We start from the raw sequence: 19,450 nt of genomic DNA, 5'->3' as shown, positions 1-19,450 counted from the left end.
GGAAACTTGAGAACAGAAATACCTTTTGGCACAGGACATAGTGCAGAATCGTTTTGACCGAAGAAATTCATTAGCATACCCCATCTTTCCACAGAATTCACACTTGAGCAACTCACTGTCCATTTCTTCTAATGTCTCTAAAAAAGAAAAAAAGAAAAAATTCCAAAAACTTAATTGTGACAAATTTTCTTTTAGCTTCTACTTTGGGTCGGATGCTGCTAAGTGTTCAGACCCTACAGGAGACTTAAAAGGAATGGTCTTTTAACTTTTCAATCCACAGCCACTTTGGCAAGGCAAAGCCCCCCAAAACAACCACTTCCACCAATTCCCTCTAGCTCCTGCATAAAAATCTTATGGAGTTTTCTCTATATAAATAAATAATACATTTTTAAAGGTTCATTTGCAAAGAATCCAACCTACCTAAAATGTGCAAATAAAGTCACTACCTTCCAAAAAGTATTATGTAGTATATGAATTTTGATACATTGTGCTATGTATAATATACATAGCAAAGAACACAATTCTAACTGGAGAAAACGAGGACTCCAAAAAGAAGACTTTGATGTCTGCTTTCAGAGGGCATTTAAAATCGTTAACACTCTCTAAGATCTGCAGTGTACAACAGAATATATAAAGATGTATTTATCTAATTATAAAAGTCCCTTTTAGTTATATTAAAATAATTTACATTTATCTTCAAAATCATCAATAGTTTTATAATTTCTAACCTCTGCTCTTTTTTGTCAGGGTGCTCTCTGTTAATTGAGAATGTCCTTCCTCTATCTCTGTATCCATAACTTTCTTCAAGTCATACCACAGGACCTAAAGAAACTTCCCACCTACATCCTCAAGTATCCAGCAGCAGTCACCTATAACCAAGCAACTTAATCTTCAGGACCCAGTTTTCTCATCTGTAAAATGGGGCTTATGATACCTTCCCCAAAGAAATGCAGTGAAGATTACATGAATGCCTAACAGGTAGCAGGCATAAAAAAGTTACAGGTCCACTTCCTATCTTCCACATAAGAATTAGCAGTACCAAGACCTATAACAAGTAAACACTTCAATGAAAACTGTTTAATTCTTTAAATCACCATATTTTACTATTTTCATGCATCATAATTCCTATGCTGAGTCATATAAAATATATCAAAAAAAGGAACTCTAACTACAGCTTTTAGCTATGAGCTCTTTATGTGCTTTTCTATGTTATTCACTTAACCAAGACTTGTTAAGATGAAGAAAGGGACTCTGAAATGTAGACATGAACAACATGTACTCATACATTCAAGGATCATTTTATCCCAGTGTTACTGGAGAAGCAAATGGCAAAGTGCTAAATTAAGTGAAGGCAGCAAAAACACACTGTGAAATATTCGAAGTGTCAAGGGACATCCAAAGACATTGTCATGACCAATCAAGTCATAAACTAGCAAGAGATCATCTCAAAGAAATTCTCAGGACTATCTTCATAAGCAAACTCATCTATTTGGTGGCAATGAGGAACAAAGAGTCTGAAACCAAGTAAAGTAAAAACTGTTTCTTCCAGTGACCTAGAGATGGCTTTCACACAGCTCTGCCCCACAAGACGTTGCTGGGACCTAGTGTCATAACTTCATTTCTAGTCTGTCATGCCTATAACCAAATCTGACCTTGAAAAGCCTGTACTGGATATAGAACCTCTCATTTGACCACCAATCCAGCCCCAAAGAGCCCATTCTTTGGGCTGTTTAATTTTGACTCTACTGAAAGCTTTATTTCAAAACCTTGAATTAATTAACATAAAAATATGCAACACTTGATAATAGGTTAGACAACCTTATGAAGGAGAAGGAAATGTTTTTGCTGATGAGAAAGGCAAGATCCCTTTAGACAGGTATGGTCTAAGGGTTAACAACCTGACAAAAAGTTCACATCAGTTTTATTTCTCATAAAGACGAGAGGAACATTAACAGATTCAAAGAAGTTCAGTTCTAATTTTGGTCATAATTTCAACAAATCTGGTAATGTTACCAAGGCAAATGTTTTCACATTTGTAAATAAAAAATTACAGAGCTAAGTAAGTTTTTAAAAACTACTGCTTGAGATAATAAAGATGGGATTCTATACAGATACAGCTGGCAATTCCCTAATATCAGCTCTTCACTTTTCTCCCCCAGTAACAAAAGCCTAACTTTTAGCTAGGAATATAGCCACTGGGAATAAAAAGTACAACTGCTGCCCTATGTGTGGCCAATTTCTGACCAAATTCCGGGTGAGGCCCTATCTTACCAATTAGAATATGATCATGAAGATGAGCTATCTTGGAAATGAGAGCAACACTCCAGGGATGGCAGGGCCATGAGACACTGACAGCTTACGTGCCCAACAAAATGGAGCCCTGCACTGCTTACCTTTAGACTATGTCAGGGAAAATGAAACTTCTTTCTTATTTAACCAGGTATTACTCTGGGTGTCTAATGGAGTGGCCAAATATATATCCTAACTGATAGAGATCCCCAATTTTTTTTGTGCAAAGAGGAATTACTTTTCAATTTTCCTGAAGACTTGAGATCATGTGATGATCAGCAGTAAGAAGGCAATGAGATAGAAATCATCATCAGCATGATGATTTACCAGGGAAGATATAAGACATTTTGATAAATCACATTTTAGATGGAGATTCTGGTTATACAACCAGTCCAAATAGAGATACAGTTGATCCTTTAAAAAAAGAATAATCATTATATTGTTTTTCATACTGAATTAAACTGCACACACTCGTAAAGCCAAAGCCGCTAAATAAATGACCTCACCATTTCACCCTATAGTACTTCCCATAAACACTGAAGTATACAGTAACAGAAATACTTGATAAAATTACCATGGGAAATTATGAAGTATTTTAAAAATTGATACGTTTTCAGTAAACATATCTCCACTATGAAATAGATTCATCTTTTTTTAGCCACAGTTAACATATAGCACTGTGTAAACTTAAGGTGTACAAGGTGTTAATTTGATACATTTATACAAATGACTGCCTCAGTAGAAATTCTGAACATTTCTATCACATTACATTTTTATCTTTTAAGTCACTGGAATAATTAAGTTTTAGCTTAAGTTAGGTTGATGATTATAGCTTAAGTTAGGTTAATGATTATAGTACAATATTGTCAATATTCATTATACTGTGCATTAGATTTCTATGGCTTATTTATTCTTCATTGCAAACATTAATCATCTTTAAACCTTCCTTTTCCTTACTCTGGTATCCTGTTCGTTAAAACTACCCTTTGCCTTGTCTTCCATCAATTCTTTCCTTCCTCTTCCCACCATGACTACAAGTATCAATTACATGCCAAACCTCTACTATTCATCCACACACGAGCAGCAGTTTCAACATTTTTTCTTGTCACCTGCCTAAAAATTTTCAGTAACCATCCTCTTGACAGCAAAATAACTAACTCCATAATTGAATCTCAAGGTACACTAGAATCTGACTTTGCCTTACTGCCCACTATGTTCTCTAACTCAACTGCCTACTCTTCACTGCCCCCTCCTGAAGTTACTGAACACTTGTACATTTTCTGTATATTTATTCGTGGTATGCTAACCTGAGAGGTTCTTTCTGTTATCTTAAATCTATGCTTTATCATCCAAGACCCAAATCAAACCCCCTCTCTTCACAGAAAACTCACGAGTCTGGCAATAATATCACCCAGCTTTAAAGTGCCATGTTCTTACTGTCTATATAATTCACCTAATACCTAGCATATGCTGCTTCTCAGTTATCTTTCTGTTGTAGAGATAGCTACTTCCTACTAGATGAAACCCCCCACCCCCATCACTTCATGGGAAATAGATGGGGAAACAGTGGAAACAGCGTCAGACTTTATTTTTGGGGGCTCCAAAATCACTGAAGATGGTGATTGCAGCCATGAAATTAAAAGATGCTTACTCCTTGGAAGGAAAGTTATGACCAACCTAGACAGCATATTGAAAAGCAGAGACATTACTTTGCCAACAAAGGTCCGTCTAGTCAAGGCTATGTTTTTCCACTGGTCACGTATGGATGTGAGAGTTGGACTGTGAAGAAAGCTGAGCGCCAAAGAATTGATGCTTTTGAACTGTGGTGTTGGAGAAGACTCTTGAGAGTCCCTTGGACTGCAAGGAGATCCAACCAGTCCATTCTGAAGGAGATCAGCCCTGGGTGTTCTTTGGAAGGAATAATGCTAAAGCTGAAACTCCAGTACTTTGGCCACCTCATGCGAAGAGTTGACTCATTGGGGAAGATTCTGATGCTGGGAGGGATTGGGGGCAGAAGGAAAAGGGGATGACAGAGGATGAGATGGCTGGATGGTATCACTGACTCGATGGAGGTGAGTTTGAGTGAACTCCAGGAGATGGTGATGGACAGGGAGGCCTGGTGTGCTGCAATTCACGGAGTCGCAAAGAGTCGGACACAACTGAGCGACTGAACTGAACTGAACTAGATCAAAAGCTCCTTGACGTTCTAGCACAGTCCACCATATGTTTTATACGTATTATATTATAAACCATGAGCATCACAAAGTATGCTGTGAAGTTTCCTAGGCAGTTTTCCATTTTTCTCCAATATGCGCACACAAGAGGGCACATTATATAGCTTATTAGTCTAGAAAACTTTTGTTTATACTTACATAGGCAAGAAAAAAAAATCCCTGTACATCTGTCTTTACTACTCTTCATCTCAAATGAAAAATTCTCAGATAAATAGTATGCGTAACTATAATAAAAGCAAGTACTTAGGAATTAAATGAAATTAAATTCCTAACAACAAAAGGCTTCCCTGGTGGCTCAGTTGGTAAAGAATCCTGCCTGTAACACAGGAGACCCAGTTTCAGTTCCTGGGTGTAGAAGATCCCCTGGAGAAGCGAATGGCAACCCACTTCAATATTCTTGCCTGGAGAATCCCATGGACAAAGGAGTCTGGACAGACAGTCCGTGGGGTCGCAATGAGTCGGACACAACTGAGTGATTACCTCTTTACTCCTAAACCACCACCGGGCACTTTGTGAACCCTGATTTGAACAAAATAACTATAAAAGGACATTTATACAATTTAAGTAATTATACAATTGAGGAAATCTGAATATGAACCAGGTACTAGATGACAAAGAATTATTATTGTTTTGGGTGACACAGCATTAAAATGTACATTTTATAGATGCACACTGAAGTATGTACTAGTAAAATACAACAAGAACTATGATTTGGTTTTAAACAGAGGAAGAAAGGAAAAAAAGGGAAAGAGAAAAAGCAATAGAGAAAAAGAGAAGGGGAAATGTAGGAGGAAAAAAACAAAGGGTTGCATGAAGCTAACTTCGCAAAATAATGTTTAAAACTGGGTAATAATATTGAGTCTGGGTGAGCTGAGATTCATTTTACATTTCTAATTTTATGTTTGAAATTTTTCACATTTAACATTCTTTTAAATAAAAAAATCAGACTGAACTCAACATAAGTTAGCAATAAAACATTTTATACTTCTATCAGTTCTTTGCTATTCAAATAACAAGTACAACAGTGATAAATACATTGCAACAGTCCATATGTTACCAATAATGACAGAGATGCCTTCCTCTTAATTAGGATTACTGTGAGCCAAGTCAATGTCTATTTTGCTTACCAGCATGCTATTTTACTTAATTTAGCGAAGTACAGGCACACAGTATATATTCAGTAAACATTTACAAAGTGAATAAATTTAGATGAAATACACTAATATATTGAGGATAATTACTTAGACACAGATGTTAATTAATTCACAATTGTAGAGCCCCGACCATACTACACGCTATTTAATTGAACAGCACCTACTGCAAAGCCATGATTAGAATCAATAAAAAACATCATTTTTGCATTTGTGTTTGTTTTCCTGAAGTCATTTTGCATACCACTTTAACTTTAATGAAATATTCACTGGTAGAACAAGGCCTATTAAAAAAAAAAAAGATTCTTTGACACTGAGAAGATTTAGTGGTATTTTTCTCCTTGAACAAATTTAATCATCTTTTGATTGAAGACTTCACACAACTGTTAATACCCACCTGACATCAAAGAATACCTAAGAATACATAAAATCTAAAACCAAACAACCAGGAAGCTCTGAATTTTTAAACAAGCTCAGTAAAATAGTCATTTACTAAAGTCTGTTTAAAGAAGAAAATTGGTTGTTTTGATCCTAAAATTTTGAACTGCTTTCATATGTAACGGAAATTTTCCCACTCAGATCCCTTCAAAGGTCAAAATGGTATTATAAAAATTAACACCAATCTTGTTATTTTAATTACATGGCCATTTAGAGTCTGGTTCGAGTTCCCATTATTTTAGTCAAATAATGCATTATATGAGAATAAAAGTAAATACTTCCAAGGGAAAAATCTGTGTATGATAAAAACCCATGTTCTGATTCAAGCAATAAATGCCAAAGTTAAAGAGTATCTTAAAGAAAAATCCACAAACCTTCAGCAATCATGTCTTCCATCTCTGTGTCAGATGAATTATCTGCATGCTTTGCATTATTCTGTAGCTCTGGCTGAACACACACAGAATTTATCACCTGATTATCCAAAACAGGCCTTCTTTTCACAGGCTGTTCAATCAGCAAAGATGAACGACTCACCTTTAAAAGACAGAACAAAATGAAATGATCTTTTTAAAGACCTTCAGAAATAATTTAGTTTAAAAGTCTCTTGAAATCAAAAGGATCTGTGATAATTTACTTGTACAACTGATCAGATCCATTCATTTATTTCTTGAGAAAAGGTTATGTTCAGGTTGCCTGAACACTTTATATTACAACTCATAAGCAGTATGACCAAAGTCTCAGTCAAATGGAACCAAGGGTCTATGTTTAGGTGGGTAAGCTAAAAAAATCTTTAAAAAAAATCAGTAACAAATTGTGATTATAAGTACCTTTACCTTTTTCTGCAACAACCTTTAAGATTGATTTTTCATGCACAAAACTTTTTATTTATAAGATTCTTTCCTCAGGACACATCATTACTGTATTTTAAAGATAAGGGAACTAATATTCAAAGTGTGCAGGTGATTTCTTTGTAATAGCAGAAACAGGACTAGAACTCAAGTCTCCTGACTCCTAGTTAAGTAACCTAATCACAAATAGAAATGGAAAATTCCTCAAATATTAACATCAAAATCAACAAAAATAGAGTCGCTTATGTTCAGTACACCAATTTAAGTCATGAAAACTACTTACTTTAGAAATGCTTTCAGCAAAAATAATCTACACCAAAAGTATATACCGATTTACTAGTGAACCCTCAGCTAATCTTAAAAAACAGAATCTTTGATTCTATTTGAGAATGCTGGTCAAGTCTCCAACATTTTCCATACATAGTGAACAGCAGCTTACTGGAACCTTTTACATGTTACCCTGGAGAATAATCACCCATAAACTTTTTTTTTGGCCTCACTTGCAGGGATCAAACCCAGCCCCTGCAGTGAAAGCACCAAGTCCTAGCCACTGGATCACCAGGGAATTCTCAACCCATAACCTTTTAAATTGTTTTTATATCAGTTTGTATATGTAATTATGTCTCAAATAAAATTAGTGGAAATTATTGATGAAAAAACCACTATTGAGTGCTGATAAGAGTATACACTTAGGGTATATGAATCAATTTAAATACTCTTGCAGAAAATGATTTGCCAATATATATCAAGAGTCTTATGAATACATATGTAATGTGATCTAACACCTATACTTCTGGGAATTTATGCCAAAGAAATAATATTTCAAATGTGGATAATTTACATATAAGGATATTCCTTTGAACAGCAAAAAAAAAAAAAAAAAAAGGAAACCTAAATGTCCAACGGTATAGATGTCCCTCGGTGTCTGCAGGGGATTGATGCCAGGACTCCACAGGGTACAAAAAACACAGATGCTCAAGTCCCTTATGTAAAAATGGAGCATTATTTGCATATAACCTATGCACATTCTGCCATATGGTTTAAATCAGCAGGAATACTGGAATGGGTTGCCATTTCCTTCTCCAAGGGATCTTCCCAACCCAGGGATTGAACCCAAGTCCCCTGCATTGCAGGCAAATTCTTTACCATTTGAGTCACCAGGGAAGCCCTTTAAATCATTTCTAGATTACTGATAATTCTGAAAACAATGTAAATATGAAGTAAATAGCTGCCTGTGCATGATTAATTCAAGTTTTACTATTTGGAATTTTCTAGATTTCTTTTTTCCCCCTAGATTCTTGATCTACAATTGGGTTGATCCCCAGTGTGAAACCTGTGGATATTGGGGGGCGGGGGGGAGGGTAACTGTAATTGAAAGATTATATAAATTATGACTGTCCAGAAAGTGAAATACTAGGTAACCTTTCAAAATGTTTCCAAGGTACTATTAATCAAATGAGAAAATAAATGTTCAAGCTATACTAAGCAAAAGAAGCTGGTCTGTAAGGAATTCCCTGGCGGTCCAGTGGTTAGGATCCTGCACTTTCAATGCCAAGGACCCAAGTTCAATCTCTGGTTGGGGAACTAAGATCTCACAAGAGGTAAGAAGAAAGGTGTGGTCAAAACAAATTTTTTTAATTAAAAAAAAAAAAATCTGAACTGTATATACAATTATAGTCCTGATCATATGAAAATATATATTAAAATACATTTTGTGGTATTACTATTTGCTCTGTACATTTTCCAAATTTTCAGTGAAAAAACAATACATATTACATAGAACAGTTACACACATTTAGTCTTCACAATAACCCTAAGAGCAAAGTATCATCTCCATTTGCTGTATGAGCAAATGAATTTCAAAAAGGTTGAGTGGCCTGACAAAGGTTACACATTCAGTATATGGCAGAGCCAGGATCCAATCTCTGAGACCAGGGAGAAAAGACTGTTTCTCCACTCACTATATCAGAGGTTCTTAGATCCAAGTTTGGTTCTTAGATCCTACACACAGTAAACTGCAAACAAGGGCAACTGGCTACAGTCAACTATCACTGTGCCATCATAATGCCCTACCTGTGAATCTGAAAAATCAGATGCTTCAATGGGCTTCAAAATACATAATTTTGTTTTCTCGTGTCTTTGTTTGGGGCTTTGATTTTGGCCACTTGTCTTGGTATATTTCCTAAGGAAAAATGTTCATTTCTAGACACAACATGTAATGTAGCTAGCATAGCTATAATGTATAACTAGTCTCAAATCAAATTACTTTTAGTGATAGGATACAGCATCTCAATTCTGATGTGTACATTTTGAAGCATTTTTAAAATCTGATTGAAGCCTGAGATTTAAAAAATAATGAGAAAATCTATTTGCTAATTAAAAACCATCAACTGGATAACTTCAGATGTATAAGATCATTGGGAAGTTACTATTTTCTGTATCCAAGTTAAAGTTCTCAAGTATCACATTATACAAGAAACACCTTTATAAAAGAAAATAATACAGTTCTGGTGTCATTTCGATCCCCTTAAAGGGGAAAAAGTGAAAGCTTCCTTCAGAGTGAACATTTAATTGCCTTCTCTAAAAATTATAAAACTAATATCCTTATACCCTGAAACTGTTTGCTTCCATCTTATACATCTAAATAGCTAGCATAAAATTCTAGAACTATAGATATATATGGAAATATATAAAGGATAGACAAAAAGAAATTGTCTTTTTTTTTTTTTTTTTTATCCCATGGTCTGTGGTCCTCCAGGCTCCTCTGTCCATGGGATTTCCCAGGCAAGAATACTGGAGTGGACTGCCATTTCCCTCTCCAGGGAGATTAATAACTTTTGAAGTAAGTTTTTTATTAGAGAAAATACATTAGAGACCAATAGATCATACATTTTAAAATTATGCTACGTGAATAATTTTGAAAATGCAAATTTGCTTGCTACTTACAGGAAATGGCTCCAATCCCTCCTGAATCACAAAACCTTCAATAACATGGGTCAAGATCTGTGGCTTAACAATAGCCTGTGGAGGTTTGTTTTCAACACTAGGTACACTACTGGGCATAGATGTACTATTACTTCTTGTGGTAGCAGCTGGAAGTAAGAGCGGAGGTGGAGGAACAGAAACATGTGAAGGATCTGAAGGAGATTTAATTACTGAAGCACTGACTGATGCCACTGCAGGTAATTCTACTTGCTCTGGGGAAAAAAAAAAAAAAAGTCACTTTTTAAATCTGTACCATTCTGCCCAGGCAAATATGAAAGAAAACTGGAGAACATTAATAACAGTAACAGTTAACGTCTTATGTTTTAAAACAAAATTCTGAGACCCTTATATTTATTACCTCATCTCTCCACAATTCATGCAAAGTCACTTCAATAGTATCTGACTCTTTGAGACCCTATGGACTGTAGCCCACCAGGCTTCTCTGTCCATGGGATTCTTCAGCTAAGAATACCAGAATGGGTTGCCATTTCCTCCTCCAGGGGATCTTCCCAAGCCAGGGATCCAACCTGTACCTCTTGTGTCTCCTGCATTGGCAGGTGGGTTCCTTACCAGTAGCACTACCTGGGAATCTCCACAATAACCTTATGAGATATTTACTACTATCCCCATTTACAGTGCAAGGCAGCAACTTGTTCAAAGTTAGCATTCCAACTTTGGTTAAAAAAAACTGTCCCATAAGACATGAAAATGTTTTAGAATGTCAACTTAAGAACAATTATTTTTATTTTTAAGCTACAGTTATTAAATTTCCTATGTTTCTATTCATATATTCCAAATGGTACTAGGGAGGGGAGAATATGCTTAAGAAAAAAAGATCATGAAATCGATAGAATAAGTAGAAATTATAATGAATTATACAGGGCATTACCTTTATTTCAAGTAATCCACAACCATGCACAAATGTTCTTTGCTGTTGCTATTTTTAACAAATCTTCAATGACATTGTACATGTCAGTTTGTAGGAACACTGTAGTACCAGGCAATTGCAAAATGTTGGGCTAGTTCACTTTGATTTTTCCCAGGCAAGCTCTGGGGACCACAATAACAGCCTATGACAGAGACTTTACCTACCCATTTGTTAGCACTGAACCTTTACTAAGCTGTACCAAAGTGGAGAGATGGAACCAGGTGATAGCCAGGAATACCAGTGAGTACAAGATAGCTGAGAGAAGTAACAACAACAAAAAAAGGGGCATATGGTAAAGATAATACCACTACTTACTGAGCACTTATGTGCCAGCACTTATATGTATAAATGTCTTACACATTGTAACACATTTAATCCTAACTAGCCTATGGGTGCTGCTGCTGCTGCTAAGTCACTTCAGTCGTGTCCGACTCTGCGCGACCCCACAGATAGCAGGCCACCGGGCTTCTCTGTCCCTGGGATTCTCCAGGCAAGAACACTGGAGTGGGCTACCATTTTCCTTCTCCAATGCATGCATGCATGCTAAGTCACTTCAGTTGTGTCTAACTCTGTGCAACTCCATGGACAGCAGCCCACCAGGCTCCTCTGTCCCCGGGATTCTCTAGGCAAGAATACTGGAGTGGGATGCCATTTCCTTCTCCAAGCCTATGGGTAAGTACTGTTACTATCTCCATTTTATAGATGTGGTGAAAAAAAAAAAAGAGACAAAGATTAACTTGCCTAAAGACATACAGCTAGTAAGTAGTGGAGCTGGGTTACTAACAGAGACAATGCTTTTAACTCCTATGGTAACTCCTCTCCACCATCAGTATGAAAAGAATTGATATCACTATCAAAGATGGTCAAACATAGCCCAGTTAGGTACAGAAGAAAGAAAAATCCCTATCGAAGAAAAATTTCAGAGACTTCTTTGGTGGTCCAATGGTTAAGAATCCACCTGCCACTGCTGGGGACACAGGTTTGATCCCTGGCCCAGAAAGACCCCACATGCTGCAGGGCAACTAAGCCTGTGCACCACACTACTGAGCCTGAGCATCTTAGTCAATGCTCTGCAACAAGAGAAGCTACTGCAATGAGAAGTCCTTGAAACACAACAAAAAGTAGCCCCGACTCGCCACAACTCTAGAGGAAGCCCATATGCAGCAATGAAGAACCAGCACAGCCAAAGATAAATAGATAAAGATTTCCACTAATGAAACAGTGCAGTGATAACTGGTAGTGTCAGATAAGGAAAAGCTAATGGTTCACACCTAGAACTTTGATGTAATTAATATTACTATATAGCTTATTTATCACAGCAATATTATATCCATAAATTAACCTTGTTCCACCAAATAATCCACCAAGATAAATTGTACTAGAAAACCTATTTAAAGTCACACAATCCCTCATTAAAAACTAAAAGTCAGCAGGAAATACTGATTTACTTATTTCCAGGAACAAATACACAATTATACACATGTATTACAGGACTGAGAAACTCCATAAAAATCCTATCCCATATACCTAATTTTCACATAATCTCCTAGAGAAAAAGGGATAAAAGATAATTCTGAACAGGAACTGAAAAGCAACTTTTCTGTTGGAAGGGAAATACAAATCTATGGAGTTGAAAAATAAGAAAAATTTAATGTCCCCTTACAGATTTATAGGTACTGCATTAAGTATAATGTTGTTTATTCAGAAAATACTGCTTGGTATATATGTTCTGATTTTTGGATCATACATACAAATAGACCTAAGTTTTGTTGAAAATTTATGAGTTACTGACTTTATGAAGAATGTAATAGCTTTTACATGCCAGTTCATAATCAGCTGTTAAAATAAAAAACACAACACAGTAAAACAAACACAATTATTATCCTCTCTAGATTTAAGACAACTGTGAATCGAGAAACCCCAAGTTAACTGATAAAGACTTTGCCACAAGTTACTCTGCCTATTTGTAGTTTCATTTCCTAGGGAAACCAATGAGTTTGTTCTCCTTTTTTATAGATGCTTTTCATTTTATTTACTTATTTTTGGCTGCACTGGGTCTTTGCTGCTTTGCGTGGCCTTCTCTAGTTGTGATAAGTGCAAGTTTTCATTGCGGTGGCTTCTCTTATTGTGAAGCACAGGCTCTAGGTGCGAGGGCTTCATTAGTTGTGGCTCACAGTCTCTCGAGCCCAGCCTCGGCAGCTGTGGTGCACAGGCTCAGCTGCTCCACCGTACGTGGAATCTTCCTGGATTAAGGATGGAACCCGTGTCTCCTACATTGGCAGGTGGATTCTTATCCACTGTGCCACCAGGGAAGTCCTTTAATGGGTGCTTTAAGAATTCTTACAGACTTATGAAGACTCAATCCTGGTGGAAACAAGTCCCTCTATTTTTATAGGTTAGTTTATTATATGATTTGATGAGCAACCTATACTTGCTTTTCCCTCTCACATACTACAGAAAAGTAGTTAAGCATGAAGAAAATTAAAGGACTATTCAAAAATTTATAGTTTACTGAAACAATTTAGCCAGAGGAATATGCCTGCCAGGATCTCAGATTATATTTCTAAGGAAATAATGTGAAGATATTGTCGAGGTTCAATACTTCAAAAGTATTTAAATTTTCTTGAGTACCATTAGTAATGCTTATTAGGCAATTAAATCACAGTCACAATGCAGGGTTAGTATCCAATTAAATATATATTTCTGCCTTTAAATCAAAACTCCCAAGATACCTGCAGCAACATGAATCCATTTTCAGTGTACAAAAACTACAAAGATTTAGTACTATAGCTAAGTTTTCTTAGATCTCTATCTTTTGAGGTATTATTTTGAATAAGCAAAGGCAATGATATTGAATTTGTCTTAAATATTTTTCATAATTTTATTGACTAAATGTTTTCTATTTTTCAGGAAGGAGAAAAAGTTGGAGTAAAATTGGTGTTCTAGCTCCTTGCTTTCTGGAGACTCACACTGGCAGTAAGAAATAAAACCTAGAAAGAAGCAAGGGTTAGAGATGTGGCACACTGAAGGAGGAGGAGAGGCTGTCAACGCCCCATTATAGTTTGTTTCCATGCCTGATAACATTGGTTCCTCTCAACTAAACGTGATCATGAAGGCAATGAGATATTCAATAGGACAGCATACTTACAACAAAGCCCAAATCAAGATTAGCATTATCTGGGTGAGGGGTCAGTAAACATTTTTATAAAAGACATATGGTCTCTGCAATGACCCCTCTTTGCTGTAGTAGTATAAAGGTAGCCATAGATAATATCTGAACAAACGAACGTGGTTATGTTGCATAGAACTTTATTTATGGACTATGAAATTTGAATTTCATATAATCTTCACATGACATGAATTAACTCTTCCTTTGATTTTTTTTCCAAACATTTAAAAATTTTAGAACTATCCTTGGCTCATGGGCCATACCAAAACATGTAGCAGAAAGATCTGAAGCATGAGCTATCATTTGCCATGCCCTGATCTAAATAAAATATTCAAAATTAAAAAAAAAAAAACAACACCCAATGCAGAACACATCTTTTTTAGGACTTGGATACTGGGCTACACATCATAATGTTTTAGTGAAGTACCTAGGATTCACAGTCACTTTGATAATGTGCAGAGAAAAGAGAGGATTAACTTGAACTCACAAGTAGTTCTAAAGTAGTGAATAAAAATTTGAAGGTGTTAGGAATTTTTTAATCCATGTCTCTAGTAAGAATTAGTGTGGCTTAATTTAAGTACTGTCCAGGAAGCAACACTTTTAAAAGCATTTACTCAATCTGAATCACAAGCAATTATGAGGAATGTCAGACATGACTTCAAATGTTTTGTGATTTTTGGACAGTGTAATTGAAATTTTCTAATAGAATTTTGCTTTGTTCTAATTTTTATGCTAGAAATAGCTTGACAAATAAATCTGAATGAGCATATGAAACACATCTGTACAAACTACTAAAACTTCAAAGACTGAAATGTGTTTTTGATTTGGGCAGTTCCTCATCAATTGCTCTAATTGTTTCTCATCAAAAAAAACTCTTGAATTCTAATCTATGTTTTGCTGCAATTTATTATATAACAAATTAGTTTAAAATCATCTCCGGTGGAAAAAAAATGAACTCTTCCCATTACTAACATTTGCCTAACAGAAATTTCCCCCAATTTTAGGCACCTCCTCACCTAACAAGGGATGTTCAGAAGTCAAATCTTCTCCTCTCCCCACAGTTATAGCTGCTGGAGACAGCGTGGGTGGCGGCGGTGTTCTATCCATCCGGACACAGTCTTCTGACTCTTCTGGCATTTCTTCCTCACAGACATCTTCTACTTGATATACCTACGACGACAAACCACACTGCCTAAAAATGTTTGTAAGATGCATTTAATAAGGTGTTCCTAATTAACAAAATAAATTCTAAGTGTTTTAAAATGTAAAAGACAAAATGACTATTTGACCGATTGAAAGAGAAGCTTTAAAATCATTCAAATGAAGTTTCTCATAATACCTGACGATTCATAATACCTGATGATATTTCACTGGAAGCAAGTTGTGGATCAGTACCTAAGTTATAAATCACTAAGGTTTTCCCAAAAGGTGATAGTTGAATCAGGAATTACTTTAAATTTTGTTAATTTTTTTAAATGTTTTGAATTTATACACTCAAATAACTATTTGGGGAGTTTACTAAAGTTTCTATTAACTTTCAATTATCATAAATCAAAACAGATACTAATATTTTTCAAAGCATGTTAGGTGAATCTCCAGAATGACACATATTATATAAAGAAATGTACTGCCTAAATGACTATATCCCAAGTTCTTTACTCAATTTATGTAAATTAAAGAGCGAATTTTGAAAAGTAATGCCTGAGAACCTACAAAATTATATGTAATTACATTTTCAATCTTCTAATCTACTCAAGAATCTAATAAATTTTTATAAGCTAATTATCAAGTAAACAGAAAATATCTGTCCCTGGAATCACACACACACACACACACACCCCATCCTAAACTATTTGACGTATTACTTGTAGTTCTTTAATTTTTCCATACTTACAGCAGCAAGTTTTTACATTTCTAACTGCCCTGTTATCCAATGGTAAAGATAATATTTGAGGAAAACAGACTCAAAAGCACTCTGAGAAGGAACTTTATAATTAAAAAATATGGAACCTACTATTGATTTTTATTAAAATTAAGGCTGAATTTTGTACAGACTGACATGGGTATTTTAATTTGTCCTCATTTTTATTGAACCATTGTTTCTGAAAGACAGGTTACTAAAAACAAAGCCACAAAGCAATTTACCCCCCTTCTTTTACGTACAAAGCTTATTACTTACGTTTATAAAAGTGAGTTAAGATAACTTACCCAAAGTGATTAATATTTCTAATGTCAAAATAAAAAAGTTTCAGTAACATTCACAAAAAAATTAACAATATTGGTATCTAATATATTTTTAATCAAACTACTGAAAAAGTTTGATGATTTAAAATTAAAAATGATCAAGATTTCTGAAACCAGCATAAACCATGTGTGAGAAAAAGGACTACAAAGGCATATCTAACAACAGCAACAGAATTTAAAAACCAAAACAAACAAAAAAACTCCTAATTTTTCGACTCTATTAAGAGAAAAAAAACTTCCCTTTTGTTTTAAAATTTTTTAATTCCTATTGTTACTGCTAATTTTATATAAATATAATATTCAGAGTTGTGATCTGAATCAGCTACTAAGTAGGCAACATTTTAAAAAAGTTATTTGCTCTCAACCCTGCATCTGAAAACCTGTTTCACCAAGAGAGAGTCCTTGCCTCGTGTTTGGATCCTCGGTAGTGAAAGCGGTCGTTGGTTATTGTACAGTGCAAGAATGACAGCTGCTATTATCTGTTCATGATAAATTTTCTTAAATGATGATAATGTCCAATATAAGCAAAGTCATCCAAAAAAAAGTCCTGGGGGTTAAAGTAAAAACAAAAAAAAAAAACTTCTAGTGAGGGGCATCTGCTGCAGTGGTCATTACCTTAATTTGGCAGAGTGGTGGGGATGTTGATGCATAGGTAATTACACAAGTAACAGTTTTATCAACTACACTAGTTCAGTTGTATCTATGCAGCATTCCTTTATTAGATAATTACTCTTCTTACACAGGGCATCTTTTCCTTAAGTGCTGAAAACTTTTTAATATTAATGCTGTCACAAGTTTTCAAACAGCTACAATAGCTTTTAAGGAATCAAAGATCATGGAGATCATGCATAGAATTCTGATTTAAAAAAAAATAGGAATAGAGTTTTAAAGGATTAAAAGAGGCAAATACAGATAGCATATTCTGAAATAATCCGTCAAACAATCCTGTAAAATACTTTTCATTCTTTACAAGTAAACCTAACTATACATACTTTATTTTACATCTCCCACGTGAAGCCAAAATAAAGAATAAAAGAAGTAGGCAAAAACAGACCTGTCAGACACCTGGCACCATCAACATAAAAAACGTAAGTACAATAACTAAAAGACTGAATAAAGCAAAGAAGTGAAGGTTTTGCTCACAAGATCATTTGGAAACTGTACATTACAATTTCTCTTTAGTTCATAACTATTCTATAACTAACAATGGCTGCCAAACTTACCTCAAAGTACATCAGCCTCATCTGTCTCCCTTCCCTAAATAAACTGTGGAAAACATTTATTAGTTCTAAATTATCTACACTCATCATATCCTATTTATCATACCCAAATATCAATGAAAAATCTTTTTAAAAATACTGATTTTATTTTGAAAATTCACACTTATGTTTGAAAGTTTCACATCTATTATTTAGAAGTAAATACCTATTATTTCTCTTTACAAGTAAACATCTCTCTACCTTTAAACATTTGAAACAACCTGGAAACTGTGAAGGAATGAGTAATTCATGAAGAAATCTGATGGTAAAAAAATAGACTTAATAAAGGTAATAAAAGAAAAATACAGCAAGATAATAAACAGGCTATGGTAACTCAAAAGTAAAAGAAAAGTAACATGGAAACATATATAGCAAATATAACCATACCAGTGATAGCAAAGAAAACTACTCTTCTCATGAAAAAAATTCCAAAAATTAGGTAACATAAATTTTAAGGGAAAAAAACAGAAAATTAATAGAGGGCAGAAAATAACAAGATCTTAGATTTTTAGCTTTAATTTAATGCAAGTGTTCTGTTTTTGATATTTCTATCCCCAATAGTCCTCCAAGATTTGCCCTAACAAAAATAATTAGAAAAATAAAAGGCATAGAGGGGAACTTTATTTTTTACTTGTTAAAAGCCAATCCACTGAACTAGAAATTGAGAACATAAATTCAAATTTGATTTCTTTGAAGGTACTTTACAGCTGAAAGACTGTGTTTTTATGTTACATTATCCATTGTAAACTCTTCAAAATCCATTAAAAGAAAATACTGAAATGCAAACTTATTTCTAGATGCCCACTGTTACCTTTGCCAAGTTCTGTTCTGAATAAAAGTGGAATTCAACCTCTTCATGCTTATCGGTAAGAATGACAAGAATGAAGACTCTATAAATTTGTATCCCGAGAATCAAAATGTTTTCCATTAAGGAACAAACTTTGAAACTCTTCTCCTTTCTGAGCTAATGGTTATTTGTATTTAAGTGATAAGATCTCTTCAGTGAGGTTTGATATAAATCTCCTTTGGGAATATTGTTTTCCTCAGTTATAAATTTGATCATTCTAACATTTAGAGACCTTATTTCAATTTTATTATAAATTATTTTATAAAAGTCCTTTATAGAATGTTTAAAAGACAAATGTTTTTACAGAATAATTGCTTTCTGGGCAATATGTGCCATTTTTAGAGGTTTATTTTGATAAATTTCACCACAGTCTCAGTTATTCAAAACTTTTACTCCTCTCAATGAATTTTTTTATTCTCAGTATTCAACTCATCCTTCTTAGCTTTTTAAATGAGAAATATTTCAAGTATATGTTTTCCTTTAGTAGAAATTTAAAAGTCAGAAGTTACAATTCTAAAAGATGGACTACGGTTAATATTTGCAAAGTTGGATTCTTTCCTAGAATAACTTTTTTTTTACAAAATTTTAATTATAAAATATAAATTTACCAAAAAATTACATCATACAAGCATACCTCCACCTTGATGCAAAAGCCCCGTAACGGCCTATAACTGCAGAATGCATACAACCAAAAAGGTTAGCTAGATAAACCATACGTTTAAGAACATACAAGCCAACAAAGGGATCTATGAAGGATAATCACCTTAAGAGAAAAAACTTTGTGCAGATGACACTGGTTCAAATGCATTCCCTTGGGGAAAAAAAATCAACTCTGTAAAGATAGCAGATGGATTTGTTTAAATAGTAATAAAATTAACGAGGGACTTTAATAACCATCACAAATTATCAAGCATGCAACCATACTACAACAAATGGCATTTTTTTTGGCCCATACAGCATGTATGTCAGACACTGACAGATGGAAATTTCAAGCTTTTTAAATTCATAGGCATTTATATCTAAATGATAAAACACAACGTGGGAGAAAACTGTTTACT

General features: G+C 34.6%; 1 protein-coding gene across 11 annotated transcripts in view; it reads right to left on the bottom strand.

Annotated features, from left to right (window-relative positions):
* PHC3 (polyhomeotic homolog 3) overlaps positions 1–19,450 on the bottom strand; it is an 83,931-nt gene that overhangs the window by 18,304 nt on the left and 46,177 nt on the right. For 9 of the 11 annotated variants that reach the window (XR_009494108.1, XR_804390.4, XM_015472529.3 and 6 more), the window contains 5 exons: positions 19,156–19,203; positions 15,059–15,212; positions 9,907–10,157; positions 6,487–6,646; positions 23–137 (listed from right to left, as the gene is read on the bottom strand). Coding sequence is in view for 9 of the 11 variants with exons in the window: in XM_015472529.3 (XP_015328015.1) it covers positions 23–137; positions 6,487–6,646; positions 9,907–10,157; positions 15,059–15,212; positions 19,156–19,203 (728 nt within the window). In the remaining 2 variants the exon portion in view is untranslated. The remainder of the gene's footprint in view (positions 1–22; positions 138–6,486; positions 6,647–9,906; positions 10,158–15,058; positions 15,213–19,155; positions 19,204–19,450) is intronic. The other 2 variants (XM_024990401.2, NM_001192833.1) reach the window with 1 other exon arrangement.

Source organism: Bos taurus, chromosome 1 (genome assembly GCF_002263795.3).
Source record: "Bos taurus isolate L1 Dominette 01449 registration number 42190680 breed Hereford chromosome 1, ARS-UCD2.0, whole genome shotgun sequence".
Lineage (NCBI taxonomy): Eukaryota > Metazoa > Chordata > Mammalia > Artiodactyla > Bovidae > Bos > Bos taurus.
Note: the sequence above shows the minus strand (reverse complement) of the source record. Positions and strands in the feature narration are given on the sequence as shown.